At 35.1% G+C, this 22,903-nt stretch overlaps 1 protein-coding gene across 1 annotated transcript in view; it reads left to right on the top strand.

Moving 5' to 3' along the window:
• Positions 1-22,903, top strand: part of LOC142356623 (regulator of nonsense transcripts 2-like) — a 75,275-nt gene that overhangs the window by 48,072 nt on the left and 4,300 nt on the right. The window contains exons 16-19 of the mRNA XM_075408480.1: positions 13,338-13,516; positions 13,868-14,050; positions 19,146-19,466; positions 19,751-19,829. Coding sequence (XP_075264595.1) covers positions 13,338-13,516; positions 13,868-14,050; positions 19,146-19,466; positions 19,751-19,829 — 762 coding nt within the window. The remainder of the gene's footprint in view (positions 1-13,337; positions 13,517-13,867; positions 14,051-19,145; positions 19,467-19,750; positions 19,830-22,903) is intronic.

The raw sequence follows: 22,903 nt of genomic DNA, 5'->3' as shown, positions 1-22,903 counted from the left end.
TTTTACAAAACTTTTATAAAACAAGTTTTTTGAAATTGTTCGTCATTTTTAGGTTTCTCTAGCCTCAAGAGCCACTGAACTTCCTCTAGGTTTGAAAAGATTTTACTGCATAGTTTTTAGATGTAATGGAATGTTTTTCAAGATTTTAATATCACAATTTTAAGCTATATTAAAATATTTGCAATTTCATGTTTTTGAATTTTTTCGGGCACCAGGGGCCCTGGGATCTCCAAGATTTGTTAATAAGCTGCTAAAAAGTTTCTACAGTTAATGGGATTGTGATCAATATTTGTTATGACTCCAGTTTTGGTAAATTTTGTTTTGGATAAAATTTATTTTTTTTCAAATTATGGAAAATTTTGATCGTGTTCCAAGTGTATTGATCTTTATGAGCCGGTGAAATTATTTCGGGCTTGCAACAGGGATACTGGATAGTCTCTTGAGACAATGAAATTGTTCTTAAGATATTAAAAAAATAAATTTTAGCAAGATTTTGTAAAAGTTTGCAATTGTTTCCAAAATTTTTCAATATTTTGTCCTTTTTTGAGTTTAACGACCATTACTGGCCAACGAAACTTTTTAATTCTCGGAGATGGGTTACTTGACAGAACTTCGAGACAAAAAATGGGTTTGAACTTTTTCACTAAGAAGTGGAAAACTTCTTTTTATTTTAGTGTCGAATCTCATCATGGAGAATATTCCTATCTCTTTCTCTCTATGGGTTAGGGTTTCTTTCCTTCTCTTTCTCGTTAAGGTTTTCTCTCTCTCTCTCTCTCGCTCTCTTTTTGTTGATGCTGCACTTCAGCTGCTGTTATGTGGCGTAATGTCATCATCTCTGATCCTCATTAACAGTGAGTTCTAGTAGAAATGTTTTTATCATACATTACTTAACAGGCAATTTTTAGGAAATTATTGTTAATTGCTCTCAAAAGCAATTTGTTGCAAATATATTAATTCTGTTTGCCTCTTTTATGCAACTTTTCGCTTGGCCGATTTTTCGTCTGACCCATTTAACTCTCGTCTTCGGAAACGGGATAAAGAGTTAGCCCCCAGTTTGAATTAAGTTCTCTTATAGCCCACTAGTGGTCAAGTATGCGATTAACGGAAACTGTTTTGGAGACTTATATTTATGGTGTCAAGGGTGGTTCTTAGAAATTGATAATTGATCCCATCCACCCACCGCCCCCACATCAGTCCCCACAATCCACTTTTGCACCCCAGCTGCGCTCACCTGACGCCCCTTCAATAAATCTAAAGCTAGTCTCACTAAACCGTGGCTAGCTACTGACGAACAACCGCTCGCTAAAAACGCAAATTAATATTTTGCAATTTTCGTCTTTTTAAAAATTTTCGAATTTTTTTTGATTTTTGTTTCAGCCCTAGGTGTAAGGAACCTCCTCTAGGTGCCAATAATAGTTCCTCAGGTTCCTACATAGTTTCTAGCGGTAATGGAGTGATTTCAACATTTTAACATCACGAATTTAAGCATTTTTTTTTCATAAAACGTGCTATTTTCAAATTTATTGACATTTATTTTTTCTTTATTCAGGTCTTTCCAGACCCGGTGGCCAGAAAATATCCTATGGGGTTTGATAATAAGTTACTTACTAATTTTTATTGATCATGGAATAGTTTTTCAACTTTTTAGTGTCACAAATTTTAGCAATTTTTTATAACTTGTTTTTTTTTCAAGTTTTTTTGGAAATGTTTGTCGTTTTTTAGCTTTTTACGTTTCAAGAGCCACGGAAACTCCTCTAGGTTTTGAAAAAAGGTACTGTATATTTTCTAGATGTAATGGAATTTCTTGCGAGATTTTATCATCATGAATTTTAACATTTCTTTGACAATTTTTTTCATTTTTTTTGACATCTATATCCATTATTCAGGTTTTTTTTGCGCCTCAAGGGTCAGGAAACCTCCATTACGGTTTGATAATAAGTTTTTACAAAGTTTTTGTTGGTCATGGATTAATTTTCAACTTTTTAAAATCACAAGTTTTAGCAATTTTTTTTACAAAACTTTTATAAAACAAGTTTTTTGAAATTGTTCGTCATTTTTAGGTTTCTCTAGCCTCAAGAGCCACTGAACTTCCTCTAGGTTTGAAAAGATTTTACTGCATAGTTTTTAGATGTAATGGAATGTTTTTCAAGATTTCAATATCACAATTTTAAGCTATATTAAAATATTTGCAATTTCATGTTTTTGAATTTTTTCGGGCACCAGGGGCCCTGGGATCTGAAAGATTTGTTAATAAGCTGCTAAAAAGTTTCTAGAGTTAATGGGATTGTGATCAATTTTTGTTATGACTCCAGTTTTGGTAAATTTTGTTTCAAATAAATTTTATTTTTTTTTTCATTTTATGGAATTTTGATCGTGTTCCAAGTGTATTGATCTTTATGAGCCGGTGAAATTATTTCGGGCTTGCAACAGGGATACTGGATAGTCTCTTGAGACAATGAAATTGTTCTTAAGATATTAAAAAAAAAATTTAGCAAGATTTTGTAAAAGTTTGCAATTGTTTCCAAAATTTTTCAATATTTTGTCCTTTTCTGAGTTTAACGACCATTACTGGCCAACGAAACTTTTTAATTCTCGGAGATGGGTTACTTGACAGAACTTCGAGACAAAAAAAGGGTTTGAACTTTTTCACTAAGAAGTGGAAAACTTCTTTTTAATTTAGTGTCGAATCTCATCATGGAAAATATTCCTATCTTTTTCTCTCTCTATGGGTTAGGGTTTCTTTCCTTCTCTTTCTCGTTAAGGTTTTCTCTCTCTCTCTCGCTCTCTTTTTGTTGATGCTGCACTTAAGCTGCTGTTATGTGGCGTAATGTCATGATCTCTGATCCTCATTAACAGTGAGTTCTAGTAGAAATGTTTTTATCATACATTACTTAACAGGCAATTTTTAGGAAATTATTGTTAATTGCTCTCAAAAGCAATTTGTAGCAAATATATTAATTCTGTTTGCCTCTTTTATGCAACTTTTCGCTCGGCCGATTTTTCGTCTGACCCATTTAACTTTCGTCTTCGGAAACGGGGATAAAGAGGTAGCCCCCAGTTTGAATTAAGTTCTCTTATAGCCCACTAGTGGTCAAGTATGCGATTAACAGAAACTGTTTTGGAGACTTATATTTATGGTGTCAAGGGCGGTTCTTAGAAATTGATAATTGATCCCATCCACCCACCGCCCCCACATCAGTCCCCACAATCCACTTTTGCACCCCCGCTGCGCTCACCTGACGCCCCTTCAATAAATCTAAAGCTAGTCTCACTAAACCGTGGCTAGCTACTGACGAAGCCAACCGCTCGCCGATCGTTTGAGAGCAATTCGCCCGACGTTAGTCGGTTATTTTCTTCTAAGCGAGCGAATTGTTTTGATCACGTGCGGCTTTTTCAGAACAGTTTTTTTTATTACTCTATTTTTTCAATTAAAGTTCTTTGTCGCATTTATCTAAACTAGTAATAGTGAGTTTGGCAGCTTTTTTGAATGTCTGACGCAAATAATATACTTCGATTCAATTTGAGCCATTTTCACCATTTTGCTATGTTTTACTTTTTATAGTAATTTTTGTATTCTTCTACAATTTCTTCTTGCTTGTTCTCACCGTTTTCCCTGCCTTTCGATTTAATTGATTTTGATTTTCAGTTGGTTTTGTTCAAGATCTTTTGGTAATTTGAAGCAATTTTCGGCCAATTTTGTTTGCCTATTTCTGATTTTGAGCTTCTCGCTGCAGTTTTTATTGTTCAATAATTTGTAATTGCAATTTAGAGTTATTCTGTAGGTATTGTTCCCAAGAGGTGCCGCTGAAAGCTAGACAGGGCACCCGTCTGAAATAAATACTACAATTTTCTAATTTTTTTGGATTATGTTCTTTACTTTTTTGTTTAAACTGTTTCTAACATGTGTTGGGCGGGTGAAGGCTCGAGCAGAAAAAGTAATTAAGGTTTTATTTTCAAAGCAATGATTGGTAGGTGGCATTTTGTGCATAAGGTTGTTCAGGAAATTATGTAATATTTTGACTTTGACCTTCATTTACTTTCCTCGGTTTTCTCTAAGAACTTTTTTGTCGGGTTTTCTGCACCAGATCTTTTTGCCAATAGTTGTTTGTGCTCGCACTTTGTAAAAAAAAAGCTTTGCCAGCTTGTCAGATGCATGTCCATTGTTGATTTTCCTTTTATTGTCTCAAAATGATTAGTATAATTAAGCAGATTCATTAATTGCTCTCAAAGGAAGATTGTAGCAATTATATTAATTGTTAATTATGTTAATTGACAATAAATTTAATTTTCCTTTCCGTCTTTTTAATGCGATTTTTTGCTTGACCAATTTTTCGTCTGACCCATTTGACTTTTCGTCCTCAAAAACGGGATAAACAGGTAGCGCCCAGCTTGCAACAGGGATACTGGATAGTCTCTTGAGACAATGAAATTGTTCTTAAGATATTAAAAAAATAAATTTTAGCAAGATTTTGTAAAAGTTTGCAATTGTTTCCAAAATTTTTCAATATTTTGTCCTTTTCTGAGTTTAACGACCATTACTGGCCAACGAAACTTTTTAATTCTCGGAGATGGGTTACTTGACAGAACTTCGAGACAAAAAATGGGTTTGAACTTTTTCACTAAGAAGTGGAAAACTTCTTTTTAATTTAGTGTCGAATCTCATCATGGAAAATATTCCTATCTCTTTCTCTCTCTATGGGTTAGGGTTTCTTTCCTTCTCTTTCTCGTTAAGGTTTTCTCTCTCTCTCTCGCTCTCTTTTTGTTGATGCTGCAATTAAGCTGCTGTTATGTGGCGTAATGTCATGATCTCTGATCCTCATTAACAGTGAGTTCTAGTAGAAATGTTTTTATCATACATTACTTAACAGGCAATTTTTAGGAAATTATTGTTAATTGCTCTCAAAAGCAATTTGTAGCAAATATATTAATTCTGTTTGCCTCTTTTATGCAACTTTTCGCTCGGCCGATTTTTCGTCTGACCCATTTAACTTTCGTCTTCGGAAACGGGGATAAAGAGGTAGCCCCCAGTTTGAATTAAGTTCTCTTATAGCCCACTAGTGGTCAAGTATGCGATTAACAGAAACTGTTTTGGAGACTTATATTTATGGTGTCAAGGGCGGTTCTCAGAAATTGATAATTGATCCCATCCACCCACCGCCCCCACATCAGTCCCCACAATCCACTTTTGCACCCCCGCTGCGCTCACCTGACGCCCCTTCAATAAATCTAAAGCTAGTCTCACTAAACCGTGGCTAGCTACTGACGAAGCCAACCGCTCGCCGATCGTTTGAGAGCAATTCGCCCGACGTTAGTCGGTTATTTTCTTCTAAGCGAGCGAATTGTTTTGATCACGTGCGGCTTTTTCAGAGCAGTTTTTTTTATTACTCTATTTTTTCAATTAAAGTTCTTTGTCGCATTCACCTAAACTAGTAATAGTGAGTTTGGCAGCTTTTTTGAATGTCTGACGCAAATAATATACTTCGATTCAATTTGAGCCATTTTCACCATTTTGCTATGTTTTACTTTTTATAGTAATTTTTGTATTCTTCTACAATTTCTTCTTGCTTGTTCTCACCGTTTTCCCTGCCTTTCGATTTAATTGATTTTGATTTTCAGTTGGTTTTGTTCAAGATCTTTTGGTAATCTGAAGCAATTTTCGGCCAATTTTGTTTGCCTATTTCTGATTTTGAGCTTCTCGCTGCAGTTTTTATTGTTCAATAATTTGTAATTGCAATTTAGAGTTATTCTGTAGGTATTGTTCCCAAGAGGTGCCGCTGAAAGCTAGACAGAGCACCCGTCTGAAATAAATACTACAATTTTCTAATTTTATTGGATTTTGTTCTTTACTTTTTTGTTTAAACTGTTTCTAACATGTGTTGGGCGGGTGAAGGCTCGAGCAGAAAAAGTAATTAAGGTTTTATTTTCAAAGCAATGATTGGTAGGTGGCATTTTGTGCATAAGGTTGTTCAGGAAATTATGTAATATTTTGACTTTGACCTTCATTTACTTTCCTCGGTTTTCTCTAAGAACTTTTTTGTCGGGTTTTCTGCACCAGATCTTTTTGCCAATAGTTGTTTGTGCTCGCACTTTGTAAAAAAAAAGCTTTGCCAGCTTGTCAGATGCATGTCCATTGTTGATTTTCCTTTTATTGTCTCAAAATGATTAGTATAATTAAGCAGATTCATTAATTGCTCTCAAAGGAAGATTGTAGCAATTATATTAATTGTTAATTATGTTAATTGACAATAAATTTAATTTTCCTTTCCGTCTTTTTAATGCGATTTTTTGCTTGACCAATTTTTCGTCTGACCCATTTGACTTTTCGTCCTCAAAAACGGGATAAACAGGTAGCGCCCAGCTTGCAACAGGGATACTGGATAGTCTCTTGAGACAATGAAATTGTTCTTAAGATATTAAAAAAAATAAATTTTAGCAAGATTTTGTAAAAGTTTGCAATTGTTTCCAAAATTTTTCAATATTTTGTCCTTTTCTGAGTTTAACGACCATTACTGGCCAACGAAACTTTTTAATTCTCGGAGATGGGTTACTTGACAGAACTGCGAGACAAAAAATGGGTTTGAACTTTTTCACTAAGAAGTGGAAAACTTCTTTTTAATTTAGTGTCGAATCTCATCATGGAAAATATTCCTATCTCTTTCTCTCTCTATGGGTTAGGGTTTCTTTCCTTCTCTTTCTCGTTAAGGTTTTCTCTCTCTCTCTCGCTCTCTTTTTGTTGATGCTGCAATTAAGCTGCTGTTATGTGGCGTAATGTCATGATCTCTGATCCTCATTAACAGTGAGTTCTAGTAGAAATGTTTTTATCATACATTACTTAACAGGCAATTTTTAGGAAATTATTGTTAATTGCTCTCAAAAGCAATTTGTAGCAAATATATTAATTCTGTTTGCCTCTTTTATGCAACTTTTCGCTCGGCCGATTTTTCGTCTGACCCATTTAACTTTCGTCTTCGGAAACGGGGATAAAGAGGTAGCCCCCAGTTTGAATTAAGTTCTCTTATAGCCCACTAGTGGTCAAGTATGCGATTAACAGAAACTGTTTTGGAGACTTATGTTTATGGTGTCAAGGGCGGTTCTTAGAAATTGATAATTGATCCCATCCACCCACCGCCCCCACATCAGTCCCCACAATCCACTTTTGCACCCCCGCTGCGCTCACCTGACGCCCCTTCAATAAATCTAAAGCTAGTCTCACTAAACCTTGGCTAGCTACTGACGAAGCCAACCGCTCGCCGATCGTTTGAGAGCAATTCGCCCGACGTTAGTCGGTTATTTTCTTCTAAGCGAGCGAATTGTTTTATTGATCACGTGCGGCTTTTTCAGAGCAGTTCTTTTTATTACTCTATTTTTTCAATTTAAGTTCTTTGTCGCATTTATCTAAACTAGTAATAGTGAGTTTGGCAGCTTTTTTGAATGTCTGACGCAAATAATATACTTCGATTCAATTTGAGCCATTTTCACCATTTTGCTATGTTTTACTTTTTATAATAATTTTTGTATTCTTCTACAATTTCTTCTTGCTTGTTCTCACCGTTTTCCCTGCCTTTCGATTTAATTGATTTTGATTTTCAGTTGGTTTTGTTCAAGATCTTTTGGTAATTTGAAGCAATTTTCGGCCAATTTTGTTTGCCTATTTCTGATTTTGAGCTTCTCGCTGCAGTTTTTATTATTCAATAATTTGTAATTGCAATTTAGAGTTATTCTGTAGGTATTGTTCCCAAGAGGTGCCGCTGAAAGCTAGACAGGGCACCCGTCTGAAATAAATACTACAATTTTCTAATTTTTTTGGATTTTGTTCTTTACTTTTTTGTTTAAACTGTTTCTAACATGTGTTGGGCGGGTGAAGGCTCGAGCAGAAAAAGTAATTAAGGTTTTATTTTCAAAGCAATGATTGGTAGGTGGCATTTTGTGCATAAGGTTGTTCAGGAAATTATGTAATTTTTTGACTTTGACCTTCATTTACTTTCCTCGGTTTTCTCTAAGAACTTTTTTGTCGGGTTTTCTGCACCAGATCTTTTTGCCAATAGTTGTTTGTGCTCGCACTTTGTAAAAAAAAAGCTTTGCCAGCTTGTCAGATGCATGTCCATTGTTGATTTTCCTTTTATTGTCTCAAAATGATTAGTATAATTAAGCAGATTCATTAATTGCTCTCAAAGGAAGATTGTAGCAATTATATTAATTGTTAATTATGTTAATTGACAATAAATTTAATTTTCCTTTCCGTCTTTTTAATGCGATTTTTTGCTTGACCAATTTTTCGTCTGACCCATTTGACTTTTCGTCCTCAAAAACGGGATAAACAGGTAGCGCCCAGCGGGAATTAAGTGCATTTAGAGCCTTTCAGCTCAATAGTCTCCAAGTATGCGATTCACAGAAAATGTTTTGGAGTCTTTTGCTTATGGTGAGTAGGGCGGTTCTTAGAGATGTCGTCCGACGTTCGTCGGTTATGTTATTATGTTACTTTTGTTCAATTTCCACGTTCGAGTATTTGAAATTCTGCCGTTTATTTTTGGACGGTGATTTCTCTTTTCACAGGATCCAAAGTCAAATTTCGCACGTAAAAACGAGTGTTTAGTTAAAGCTGCTGAGGAAAAAAAAATCAGAAGCAGAGCAAAAGAGAGTGGTTTTGTTCTTTCAGTATTCTACGAGAGCGGAAAACGTACGTGTAAAAAATATTTTATAAGAGGGCGATATTTTTTGATCACGTCCGCCTTTTTGTTTTTGTTTTTATATCTTAACTTATTCAGCCACTTGAGACAATTTTTTGTCTCACTTTTCTTGGCTAGTTATCGTATGTTTTGAAGAATCCTTAACCATCTGAGGCAAATATTTGACTTTAGATAATTTTGGCCATTTTGACCTGTTGAAGGCTTTTTAGCTCTTGTTGCCACCTTTTATAGCAGTTAAGGCCTTCTTTTGTTTGAGTTTGGTTGTTTTTGTTTATTTGGTGATCTATTGATTTTGTTGATATTGATTTTGAGTTGTGTTTATTAAAAAGGCTGCCGTAATTTTCATGAAATTGTTTAATGGCCGCCCTCATCTTCTCAGACGGCTATTATAGCGCTCCTATTTTTTTTTACATCGTCGAATAAAAAAATATTTCGCTTTACCTGATTTTGCCGCTTTTTCAACATTTTCCGTAAAATCTTTTTGACTTCTCTAGGCTAGTTTCTCTCTTCTCTCATTCTGCTAAAACTGATTTTGAACATCAGTTGCTCAGCAAAGCAATTCAAAATGAACAGAGTCAGTATAAAAAATTGAAGTCAGAAGTAGAAACGGGATAAACCCATAAAGCCCAATTTTAGATGCCCGCTAATTGAACGTCGTTCCTATAAGTCTTAGTTACCATCTCTAATGCTTATTGGTATTGATAGTAACCCTATAGCCTCTCTCTAAGAAACAGAAGTATGTTCAACTACGAAATGCCATCAAAATAAATCGGACTTAAAAAATGATTTTTTGTACAAAAAATCTCTTTTTTTTCAATATCTTCTTTCAATCCTAATCATGCTTATTGGAATCAATGGCGGCTATTTTCCGGCAATCTGCCGGGTATGTTTCCTTATTGTCTGCATTCTTAAGAATTTTTGTCCTGATTTTTGAGCCGTTTGTACTAGTTTTTTTGTTCACTAGCTAATCGAGAGTTCTTTATGCTTGACTTTCGAGTGAGAAAACGTTGTTTGAAAGTTTTTGTTTTGGAGAGAAATTTTCGTTCACATGTGGCTGCTTGACTTTTTCCACTATTAATTGCTCTCGAAGGACGTTTGAAGCCATATTTATGCGTACGTAAGTTTTTAAGTACGCATAATAATGGGCTCTGATTACAGGGCAATTTTAGTATAGACAATTATAGGGCTCTGATAGCTGAGCGGGTACTTCTTGAGTTGAGCGAACCCTTGGATACACACGTGGTTTCCAATTGCTTTTCAACGTCTATTCATAGACTTTGTTTGTCCAGTTTTTGATTTGGGCAATGCAAATTTGTGAATTGGTGAAAGAGTTTTCTTGTTATACTTCTTTCAGTTTTCACGTTTTTCGTTTATACTTCAAAGTTAATTCAATAAATTTATGTCTTTTAGTGACAAAGTGAAGGTTAAAAGAAAGAAATGGGAATATAGTATTAACCGATAGAGTCGCGCCATTGCAGCTTAACGGCATTACTTATTAAGATTTATTAGGATACTGACTGTTTTGTCTTGATATCCTAAATTGGAGGCTGGATTCATTTTACCACTCAGTTTACTTAACTATTCTTATAAAAATTTGGACTAAGTAAGAATATTTTGGCTTATTGATTGAGTCAAATGTTTAGAGTTTTCATGAAGGCTTTTATTTCCCTGGCTAAAACAAATGAAATCTAATATGTTACCCGATTGTTCCGCTTTTCCCTGATTCTTTAAATTTTGGTTCAAAAGCTCTACGTGTTTTCAAAAGCCGCCGTCATACTTTCAACTGCTATTTTTTAAGCGCTCTCCTTTTTTACAATCCAAAGATATGGTTTGTATTGGTGTGCTGTCTTTTTATAGCTGCGAAGCTGTAAGCTGAGCAAAGCTATATTGCGGTGCTCTTGGTTTTTTACAATTCAAAGAATTTGAATTGTATTGGGGCGCTGTCTTTTTTTTAAAGATCTGTTCACACATTTTCATGATTTTTGAAGTCAAATTGGAGTAGTGATTTTGGTCACGCTGAAACAGGAAATGGAGCGAAAATGCGAGTGGTTTTGCGGCGTGAATTTTTTTCGCTCTAATTTGAAAGTAGAGTGAGAAAACGGTGTTTGAACATAAATTCGGTTTCTCGGTAGCGGTTTTTTGTTCACATGCGTCAATTTCACTCTGATTTTTACTGTTTTTTCAATTTTTTGGATCGGATTTTTTTCTAAATGGTTTTTCCAATCCATTCACAGCTCATTATCGGCCTAGTTTTTTGTTTGAATTCAATTTTCATTTCTCGCTAGTGGTTTTTTTGTTCACATGCGGCATTTTGACATTGATTTTCTGTTTTTTTCTTATTTTTTTGATGATTTTTTTTTAAAAATGGTTTTCCCAATCCATTCTTAGTCCGTTCTAGGTCTAGTTTTTCTGTTTAGTCAATGAAAATTCTTTGAATTGTACGTCAGGACTTGTCCTGCTATGATTTTTGTTTCGTCGCCTGACGTTCTTTTTTCGTTTTACATTTGTTCACACAGCAAAGCTGAAAACGTCAAATTTTCTGAATGACTTCTTCCTCTCACTAACGGCATTTGCGCGCGTGACGTCATTTCTCACTCGCTTTAGCAAAAGTTTTTAGGTTATTTGCGTGATTAGATTTTGATCATACGTGACTTACCTCACTCAATAAAATGACTTTTGCACTTTAAAACTTAAGTTTAATTTGAATTTGTTTAAGGTCAAAGGAACTCATTTGTGCAGCAAAGGTCCCTAATAAGAGGCTTCTGCGGAATGAATTTTAACAAGCTTTATTAATTTATCGCTGAATGTTTTTTACCTAGTTTTTTGAGCGGCGTCAATTTTTTTTCAATTTAGATCTTTATCTGTTTCTATCTCTATTATATGGCACGCAGGTCTATTCTTTCGCAGCTATTAAGGCAATCTGCCGGCTATGTTTTGAAGATGTTTTCACGCATTTTGCTGATGACTTTTTGCTTTCGAAAGGGGATAAACAAATAAAGAGTTTGAATTGTATTGGGCGCTGTTTGAATTGGGCGCTGGGGACGGGATATTAGTCGAAAGTTCCTTTTGGCGAAAGAAATTTTTGTAGCCATTTGGCAAAAATCCTGAACTAAAGTTTTCTGGAAATTAGTCGAATAGCAATTAAAACACTTAAGAGGTACTTCAAAATCCACTTGATGCCATAAAGGTATCACGTGTTCCCATTAGTCGTCTTTATATGCCAACGAGTTGTAAAAAGAAGTTTAAAATGTATAGCTGTTTTCATTGTTTCGCATCTTTTACTCGGGTGTTATAACGGCCAAAATAAACTACATCGTGAAAATGCTCAAAATTCGGAAATTCTGGACAATTTTAATTAGGTTGTTATGAAGTGGATATTGCAATGCCTCCTTTAATTGTTTTAATTGGGATTGGCCTATTTTCCGCAAAACTTTAGTTCAGAATTTTTGCCTCATGGCTACAAAAATTCCTTTCACCTAATCTAGTTTTCGCCTAATATCCTACACCACGGGCGCTGTCTTTTTAAATGATTTGTCCGCGCATTTTCATGGTTGTGGTTTTGAAGTCAAATTAAATTGATTTTTTGGGTCACATGGAAACAGGAAATGAAGCGAAAAAGCGAGTGGTTTTGCGGCATTAAATTTTTGTACTTTAATTTTAAATTAGAGAGAGAGAACAATGTTGGAGAAGATTTTGTTTTCTCGCGCTTGACTTTGTTTTGTTGTTCACTTAACATGTGGCAATTTCGTTCCATTTTTAATCCATTCGAAGGCTAGTGTTTTGTTTAGTCAATGAAATATTTTTAATTGCTCTTGAACGAAGTTCATAGCAATTATTGTAAACGTGTATGTCTTTTTTTATGCAAAATTTTTGTTGGACAATTTTGACTTTTCGAATGACTTTTACGCCCTTGACTTTTTGCGTTTCGCGTGATCTAAAATTCTCTCTCTAAAATTACAATTTCAAGCAGCTGAGTTCAATTGGCAGCAATTTATTACTAAAAGTTAAATGAAAAGTGCGCGGAAACTGGTGCCATTTTTTACTTTAAATCTTTAAATACTTTAAATCTCAATGAATTACGCAATTTTGTGAATACTGTCACGGTCTATGGAGGAAAATCAAGAGTAGTGTGATAAATGGACACAGCCCGGTAAGTCATAGAGTATTAGGTTATCAAAATTCTTAAGAGCGATTGCTAGCTGGGATTAGTATTAAACTTCCTGTTTAAAAGCCGAATTAATTATGATTTTAAAAAGTCGGACAATTTCGATCTCTTTTTTTTCTGCTTCAATCCCGATGTACGTCAAGGGGTCAACAGCGGCTATTTGCCGGCTATGTTTTTTGTTGCTACGATGCTTTCCATGCTCGTAAGTTTCCATCAGTACGAGTTGTTAGCTAACATTTATTTTCCGCCAGAAGTGGCGTTGCTTATATTTGTCCAACTTGAGTCGTTTCTGGAAGATTTTGTAGATGGCATGAGGTTAAAGCAAGAATTGTTTAGTCAACAGTGTATCAATTCTCAATTAATTTCAACATGCATAGGGCACATCTATTAATTCTTAATCTCACTGTTGGGTATGCATACATGTCGAAACACTGCTCATGGTTTTATATGCGCTTTTGCGATCTAGAGCGCTTTTTGTATTTTAGTGTCTCAACTTCCATCGGAGATGCGCGAATCATTCGAAAACATCGCCACTCATCAGCAGTCTGCCCAAGTCATACAACGTCCGGTAGACAACACCCCACATGACTTGTACGACATCAACGAGCAAGATGAAGCCAGTTTTGACTCGGACACTGAGAACGATTCAGAACTTGCGCCTCAGGTCAGGTTCTAAACTTAATTATTTACTCTTTCGAGAAAAGAAAGTGCATCAATTACTGAGGTGCTGTTAAGTTTTTCGATTCAATTGCTCGACAAACGAATTGGTTTTTCGTCAAGTTTTTGCGAGTTAAACTGCAATTTCTGCTTCGCTTATCTGGTTCAGGTGCACACTTTTCAGGTGCACACAAGTCAGGCTTTCATTCAAATGTACATGTTGTCGGGTCAAGAAATTTTTAAAAAACATCAGAACGATGGATGGATTTAAATCATCGTCCCTTTGTTATTACTTGGGCGGGGGTCATTTTGTGTTACATTTTATCGGAAGTGATTTTTATGCCAAACTGTTGTTCAGGCGCGCACTGTGGATGAGAGCTTGAGTGGTGCAGCTACAGGGTCTTCCAGTGCCACTGCTAGCCCTCTCATGTCTCTTAAGAGCACCTCTCAACAAGGACATGATGTACACAAGGAGGAGTGGGCGGAGGAGTCGGACGACTTCATTGACGAGTTTGAAAAGTTCCTCTCAGAGAATATTCAGGTTCAAATTAATTGCTACAAACTTAGTCAATATTTCTAATAGCCGGATACCGATAACTGGGGCTGTTATTGGCCATCTCTTGGTTTTTTGTACGACTCGAAGAGGACTATTCGTTTTCTGGGGGATTTTTATACCGGAAGTACTGCGTTTATACCGTTCACTGCTTTTGTCAAAACTGCATTTTGAACTAAAAGCGAAAGTGACTTACATAGTGAGAATTAGTTTTTTCTGAGCGAGAGAAATTTTTCGTTTATTTGCTCTGCTGAATGAATGATTTTTGACTATGAATATTTTTTTTCGACATAAAATTACATATAGCTAACCGTATTAAATTCTCTTAGAGCCGTACGGCCTACTAGTCTCTAAATTTGCGTTTCACGGAACCTATATAGGAGACAGAAATTCGTCCCACCGCCCCTCCGAAAGGGTCACCTCGTTGTCTGGCCTCTCCAATTCAATATATTGTGCAGTAATTTGTATATTATTCATTGGAGAAATTAATTCTTTCTTTTTACCTCTACTAAATCGCAGCTATTGACAACGTCAACCGCTGGCTATTCGTATAAGATCAATTCGTCCGACGTTTTTCGGTTGTTTAAAGTTGCTTTCCAGCGTTTTATTTAGAAAGGAAAATGTCTCAACAAATTTGATTAGTTGAAAAGGAAGTAAAAGAAATTTACGTATTTTTTATACTTTATTCGATTTTTTGACGTCGCCATTTTTCAATTTTTTATCTGCTGTATCCGTTATATCCTGCTGAATCGATTCGTGCTTTTGGCGCCTTTTTGTTTCGACAAATATGACAATTCAAATACAAATATTTATGAGCTATAATTCAATTTATCCCTCGAAGAAAATGATAAATGTACAGTTCAGCTTTATTGTGACTCCGATTTGATATTTTTAAGCTGGTTACGTCTGTTAGTGTCGTCGAGTTATTGATTTAAAATCTCTTTACTTGTGTGTCAATTTTCTGATGACGATGAGAAGTCAAATTAGTGTAGGGATTTCAATTAGTTAAGAGAGCGCAGAAGTTCTTTGAGGCGTAAAGTTTTTGTCAAACTTTTTTGAATTGTAGTGGAGTTCTGGTTCTTTTGACCTTGGCAAGATAATTGTTTACGTGCAGCAATTTTTGTTCTATATTTATCTTCTCTGTCTTTTTGTCACGAATGCTATGAAAACGTGATTCATGTATTCTATAAATGCATAATTGTAATAGTTTGAATCTCAACGGATAGTTTTTGCTATTATTAGTTCTTTCTAAAGTTATAGTGATTTTTTAATAGCCGCACAGCGATAACTGGGGCTGTTATTGGCCATCTCTTGGTTTTTTGTACGACTCGAAGAGGACTATTCGTTTTCTGGGGGATTTTTATACCGGAAGTACTGCGTTTATACCGTTCACTGCTTTTGTCAAAACTGCATTTTGAACTAAAAGCGAAAGTGACTTACATAGTGAGAATTAGTTTTTTCTGAGCGAGAGAAATTTTTCGTTTATTTGCTCTGCTGAATGAATGATTTTTGACTATGAATATTTTTTTTCGACATAAAATTACATATAGCTAACCGTATTAAATTCTCTTAGAGCCGTACGGCCTACTAGTCTCTAAATTTGCGTTTCACGGAACCTATATAGGAGACAGAAATTCGTCCCACCGCCCCTCCGAAAGGGTCACCTCGTTGTCTGGCCTCTCCAATTCAATATATTGTGCAGTAATTTGTATATTATTCATTGGAGAAATTAATTCTTTCTTTTTACCTCTACTAAATCGCAGCTATTGACAACGTCAACCGCTGGCTATTCGTATAAGATCAATTCGTCCGACGTTTTTCGGTTGTTTAAAGTTGCTTTCCAGCGTTTTATTTAGAAAGGAAAATGTCTCAACAAATTTGATTAGTTGAAAAGGAAGTAAAAGAAATTTACGTATTTTTTATACTTTATTCGATTTTTTGACGTCGCCATTTTTCAATTTTTTATCTGCTGTATCCGTTATATCCTGCTGAATCGATTCGTGCTTTTGGCGCCTTTTTGTTTCGACAAATATGACAATTCAAATACAAATATTTATGAGCTATAATTCAATTTATCCCTCGAAGAAAATGATAAATGTACAGTTCAGCTTTATTGTGACTCCGATTTGATATTTTTAAGCTGGTTACGTCTGTTAGTGTCGTCGAGTTATTGATTTAAAATCTCTTTACTTGTGTGTCAATTTTCTGATGACGATGAGAAGTCAAATTAGTGTAGGGATTTCAATTAGTTAAGAGAGCGCAGAAGTTCTTTGAGGCGTAAAGTTTTTGTCAAACTTTTTTGAATTGTAGTGGAGTTCTGGTTCTTTTGACCTTGGCAAGATAATTGTTTACGTGCAGCAATTTTTGTTCTATATTTATCTTCTCTGTCTTTTTGTCACGAATGCTATGAAAACGTGATTCATGTATTCTATAAATGCATAATTGTAATAGTTTGAATCTCAACGGATAGTTTTTGCTATTATTAGTTCTTTCTAAAGTTATAGTGATTTTTTAATAGCCGCACAGCGATAGCTGGGGCTATTATTGGCCTTCTCTTGGTTTTTTACAATTCAAAGAATTTGAATTGTATTGGGGCGCTGTCTTTATTTTTTTTTAAGATCTGTTCACACATTTTCATGATTTTTGAAGTCAAATTGGAGTGGTGATTTTGGTCACGCCGAAACAGGAAATGGAGCGAAAAAGCAAGTGGTTTTGCGGCGTGAATTTTTTTTTTGCTCTAATTTTAAAGTAGAGTGCGAAAACGGTGTTTGAACAAAAATTCGGTTTCTCGGTAGTGGTTTTTTGTTCACATGCGGCAATTTCACTCTGATTTTTACTGTTTTTTCGATTTTTTGGATCGGATTTTTTTGTAAATGGTTTTCCCAATCCATTTATAGTCTGTTCTTGGTCTAGTTTTCTGTTTAGTCAATGAAAATTCTTTGAATTGTACGTCAGGACTTGTCCTGCTATGTTTTTTTATTTCGTCGTCATGATTTTTGTTACGACCATATGACGTCACAGCCACTTTTTGTTCATTCGTTCATGCAATTTCAACTGAATTGCATGTGTGACGTCATTTTTCGCTCTTTGTGGAGCGAGTTTTTTTGTTCATGCGCGTGATTAAATTTTTGGTCACACTTGACTTACCTCACTCTCAAAAATGACTTCCTCAATTTGAAATTGACTTTTATTTACTTTAATTCAAAGAGATAAGGTCAAATGGGTGTGTGTCACTCTAAATCAAGGTTATTTGAGATCAGCTAATAGAGGCAGCAATAACTTATACAGATTTTTAATCAAAATATAACAGATCAGCCTTCAATTAAAAGACGAATTTTTTTGGTCTGTCTGTTTTACTGTTTTTTTAGACTGCCGATCTACGAATCTATTGCGGCTATTTTCTGGCAATCTGCCAGCTATGTTTTTTATTCTTGACTTAATAGTACACATTTAATACTCTTCCGAGATTTTAGTGTGATTTTTTGGTTTTTATCACTTTGACTTTTAGAAAAACTTTGAAGATCAGTAATAATGTGCGTCCGTACATCATGTTGCCACCCATCAAATAAAAACATAGCATGGCAAATCCTGCATTACAATCATGCATTCAATTAATAAGATAAACAGCTTTTGATAGTAAACAAAGAACAAAGTCTATGGAAAGGTTTACGAAAACGAACCGAGTTCTACAAAAATCTGAAAACAGTTTCTCCACCTTAAGCAAAACAGGCTAAAAAGTCCAAGAGCACGGAGATTTTAGACAGCAAACAACAACCCTGTACAAACGAATGAAAGACCGAAAAAGAAAAAGAAAAACAAAACATCGAAGATTTGGCAAAAAAATCAAATTCTGATACAGCCTTTGAAAAGTTGCGTCAAATTGATTGAGGCATGCAACTAAAACCGGAAATATTGAACCCTGTGAAATTGGCCATCATCAAAGAACTTTAATCAAATTATCGAATGAGTGACCATGTAAATTGGTAACAACATGCAGGCAACTATCAAAAATCACTAAAAAAATTTTGAAAATCAATATAGTCAAAACCCTTACCTGAGCCCGAAAAACCCTTCACTATAAATTCGAATAGTTTAGCAAATTCAATTTTTCTCAATTAGATTCTCGATGAGACATGTGTCGATGTCATTTGTGGCGCTTAGTAACAGAACAAAAAGAACTCGCAAAAATGGATGAATTCTAAGAAAAGTTTAGCTTGTGAAAACTGGTACGAAAACCACCAGATATGAATTGGAATCATCAATAAAACCGAATATGCCTCAAAAGAGAGCCAACATTTTACGAAGGATCTTTTGTTTTCAAAATGAATAAATGTAGACATTTCGTCAGTAGAGTTCACTAAGAGTGAATATATAAGAAAAAGGAAAGTTTTTTCTCCGCAAAAATTATAACGATTATGAAGAAAAAAGAAAGATTTTTAAAATGTTTTTTTTTGAAAACTAAAAAGTGGTTATTTGCCGATGAAAAGTCTTCCTGACTTTACATCAGCAATGACTTCCTGAAAAATTTTCCTGATCTTTACACGATGTAAAATGAAGTCGTTTTTTCTTTTGCACAAATGGTTGACCGAAAGAAAAAACAATGCCGAAGACAGCAAAATTTTTATATCAAAAATGGGATAAAGAGGTGAAACTGGGAGGGCATTGAATTGCTGAGCTGTTCTCTTAGAGTGTTTAAACCCCACTTTCGCACTCCATCCCAGCCCTCTCTTTACTCCACTCGCCACCTCATTCCACCCCTAACTCCGCACGCTCGATTCCCCATTGAGACCCCCCCCACCCCACAACTACTGACGGAGCCAGCCGCTCGACAGTCATTTGAGAGCAGTTCGCCCGACGTTAGTGGGTTGTTTAAAAAAACCATTAACTTATTTGTGATATCATTCTAACATCTGGAGAGAAAATTTACGAGTTATGAATCAGTTGACTCATTTTCAATCATAAGACATTAATTTTGTATTAAATTACGCCCAATTCGCACAAGGGGCTGAATAATATAAGGTAGGAGAATGGAACCAATGTGGTGTGCTTTTTTGACGGATGAAGTGTAAAGTGCATACTCTAGCAACGAACGTCTGAATCAGTGAGAGGTATGGCACCCACTGATATCACCCTCTCCCTAGCAACTAGGAAAAAGCTCCAGGCTGCTTCGGAATCTTCAAACACTGCTATCTCTGCCAGAGACCAGATGTTTCCAACCAGTACTGGTGATACTGCTGGAGGTCCACTAGGTCAGGATGCAGAGTTTCCGGATCCGACTGGGTCTCCTGTTGGAGGAGGGGGAAACATTTCGATTATGTTGAAAAAGGGCAACAAGGTGCAAGTAAAGGATCTAAACGTGCCCATCACAGAAGAAATGGCTGAGAATATAAAGCTACAGAAAATGGTAATTAAAAATTTGCACTAAAGTAATCATAAGCAACTTTTCGTTACCAAGTCTTGCTGTCGAATACGATTTTATAATAAATGATTGGCAAGTTATCTTAACACTTTTCACTGTTCTTATGGACTTGGATTTTGTTTTAATTCCCCCTCCCCCCCCTCCCCTGAGATACGTGTAACTGACGGAAACTATTCCTCTCGTGGGAAATAAATCGTGAATTGATTGCTTTTGGTGTCTAAGTTAATGGTTATGCTCGTGTGGAAGTAGTTGCTTCATTTCGTGTTTAGGCGGAGGACGATGAGCGACAGAAACTTATAGAAATGACGCTTAACATCAGCAAACGTCAACAAGAGGAAGAACAACAAGGTTTATATATGAACATTCTGTAGCGTTTTGTTTAGCTTTTTAGTAGTCGCCTCGTAGCTTTTAATGGTTGCAACGTTCAGAAGAACAATGTTTTTGCAGCTTTTCCGGTAATTTTATATGAAGGGAAACAACTGTTTTCATGATGGTTTTTTGTGCGTTCATAAAGGTTTTGTTTTTTTTAGCTGTACATGTTTTTGTAGCTTTATCTTTTCATTACATTGATGACAGGTCTACTTGTTAATAGCCGCACAGCGATAGCTGAGGCTATTATTGGCCTTCTCTTGGTTTTTTTACGACTCGAAGAGGAGTATTGTTTTTCTCTCGGTTTTTTTTTTACAGGAAGTAGATTTGTTCACGCGGCATTTTGACCTAAAAGCGAAAGTGAGAAAAGCTGTCTTGGTGAACAGATTTTCGCTAAGCGACAGAAGTTTTTTGATCATGCGCTGCGTTTAGTGAATGACTTTTTGACTTTAAAAAGTAGTTTTTGACTGAATTGCACATATAGATAACCGTTTTTAGCCGTTTTTTCGTCTAAGTGGCCCAATTTTTTTGCTTTTAACTTGGTTTCATGTAGAAATAAATTTTATTCGATACTATATTGAAATGACAACCTCGGAAATTGATACCACAGTGTTTTGCAGAGCCTGAAAATGCGTTTCAAGTTAAAAATTGACACATAATTCTTGATTTTTTAGTTAATTTTTAGCTTTTTTTAATATTAATTTCTTCGTTTTTGGATCTTTTAACCGTCTTTTTTTCAAAAATCAGTTAATATTGCAACTTCTCTTTAATAATTCCTATACTCAACGCCTCTTTCTACCTCGATGTAATTTTGTTTCATAAAATTGTACATATGCTAATCCGATTTTGGTAGTTTTTTCCGATTTTCGTCAGTTTTTCGTTTGTATTTTGGTTGTAATTGCTAGAAGTAGTTTTTTTGTGCAACATGAGGGACTTTAATTTCGTTTCAATAAAAATTCATTCATGTTTTGGCGTTAAGTTTTGAAAAAACAGTTAAAACTTTTTCATAAATGCAGTCTAACTTAAAAGTTCTTTGACCATTTTTTTGCAAAATGTTTCAATGTTTCGTATTTATGAATTCTGCTTTTTCCTGCTTTTTGTTCTCTTCAGGAGGATAGATCTTTGTATCGGATGACTAGTTTTCTTTTCTATGTATTGAATGCTGAACAATGAAATGTATTCGTTTTTCTTGAGTTTTTTAAATTGACTTTCAACTTTCAAAAATCAAGAATGACTTTTTGTTACGGTGTTCATTACATTGTGCCCAATGTTGGCAATTGATTTCATTCAACATAAGGCAGTACTGAGAGTTTGATAGCACGCTTTTTCCAAAACTTCCACTTCTGACTAATTACTACAGCTTTTTTCCGGCCTTGGTATTAATTAAAACGATTTTTTGCCTTTGAATATTCTGCTTCTTATGTTTTTTCTATGATCAATTTTATTTTTGATTTAGTATGAAATCATGTTGTCTAGCTTATGTACAAGAAGGAACAGGTGTATGTTGTTTTTTGTCTTAATCGCAGTGATTAGAAGTGTATTTATAGGTGTTTTCTGATTCTTAAATTTGAGCTTTCTTTTTCGAAAAGATTAAAATTAGTTTCTAAGATTATTATCTGCCGTTTGCTTTCACGATCTTTTTCAGATTAGAATATTGAATTATTTGAGGGCTATTGATAACCTTGTCAGCCTTTTCAGACTATCAAGTTTTTCACCACCTTAAATATTTTGGATTTTTTAACGTTACCAAACGTTTTCAATAATATAAAGTTTTGCTGCATTTTGTTTCTCTTGTTGACAGTGGTTTAAGTTTCACCAACTTTAGAGCAGACCTGGGGAGGTAGTGAGTTAATGGTTTAATACAAAGGTAGTGGCTTCCGTTGCAATTACGGTTTTGTTAGTGAAGTTCTGACGCTTAGAGTCGCTTCCGGAATTCTTCCGGCTATGTTTTTTTATTTCGTCGTCATGATTTTTGTTACGACCATATGACGTCACAGCGACTTTTTGTTCATTCGTTCATGCAATTTCAACTGAATTGCATGTGTGACGTCATTTTTCGCTCTTAGTGGAGCGAGTTTTTTTGTTCATGCGCGTGATTAAATTTTTGGTCACGCTTGACTTACCTCACTCTCAAAAATGACTTCCTCACTTTGAAATTGACTTTTATTTACTTTAATTCAAAGAGATAAGGTCAAATGGGTGTGTGTCACTCTAAATGAAGGTTATTTCAGATCAGCTAATAGAGGCAACAATAACTTATACAGATTTTTAATCAAAATATAGCAGATCAGCCTTCAATGAAAAGACGAATTTTTTTGGTCTGTCTTTTTTACTGCTTTTTTTAGACGGCCGATCTACGAATCTATTGCGGCTATTTTCTGGCAATCTGCCAGCTATGTTTTTTTAAAGAAGCATAACTTAGCGTGCACCATGGTTTCTGTTGCTAAATACTTTTTTAGTTGACTTCAACAAGTGAAATTTTTTTAAAAAGTGAAGAATTTTTGCCTCCATTTGTCGTTCTTTCTGTTGACTTGTAACTTAATCTCATTAATGATGCGTGACAGTTGCTTTAGAGAAAATTTGAATTGAATCTACTCAATGGTTTTTTCATCTAACTTTATTTTTTCTTTGATGCTGTTTGTGTTGAAAAATTGTTTTGCCGTACATGTTGGCTCTGAGGTGTTTCACTAGCAAGTTTCAATCTCTAATATTGCTTCTCATCGGCTCTATGATGCGGAATTACTATTTCAATGAGTGTTTATAGGTAATGTTCTTTTCTATGTAATCTTTTTTTCGAATGGTTGTTTTATTGATTTCCTGAATTTTGCCATTTGTTGTTATGCATATGCCTTGGCGTTTTTTTGTCATTTTGCCGGATAGTGTAATTGGGAAACAATTTTTGCTCCTCTCTAACATGAACTGGCAAGGAGTGATTTGGGTCTGTGAGATATAATTATAGCTGTAAGGAGCTATATGCGGAGCTATATTGCGGTAAAGCGGAGCTATATTGCGGTGCTCTTGGTGTTTTTTACGACTCGAAGAGGAGTATTGTT

The sequence above is a fragment of the Convolutriloba macropyga genome, chromosome 2, assembly GCF_964194025.1.
Source record: "Convolutriloba macropyga chromosome 2, txConMacr16.3, whole genome shotgun sequence".
Classification (NCBI taxonomy): domain Eukaryota; kingdom Metazoa; phylum Xenacoelomorpha; order Acoela; family Convolutidae; genus Convolutriloba; species Convolutriloba macropyga.
This window is presented reverse-complemented; position numbering and strand designations above follow the sequence as displayed.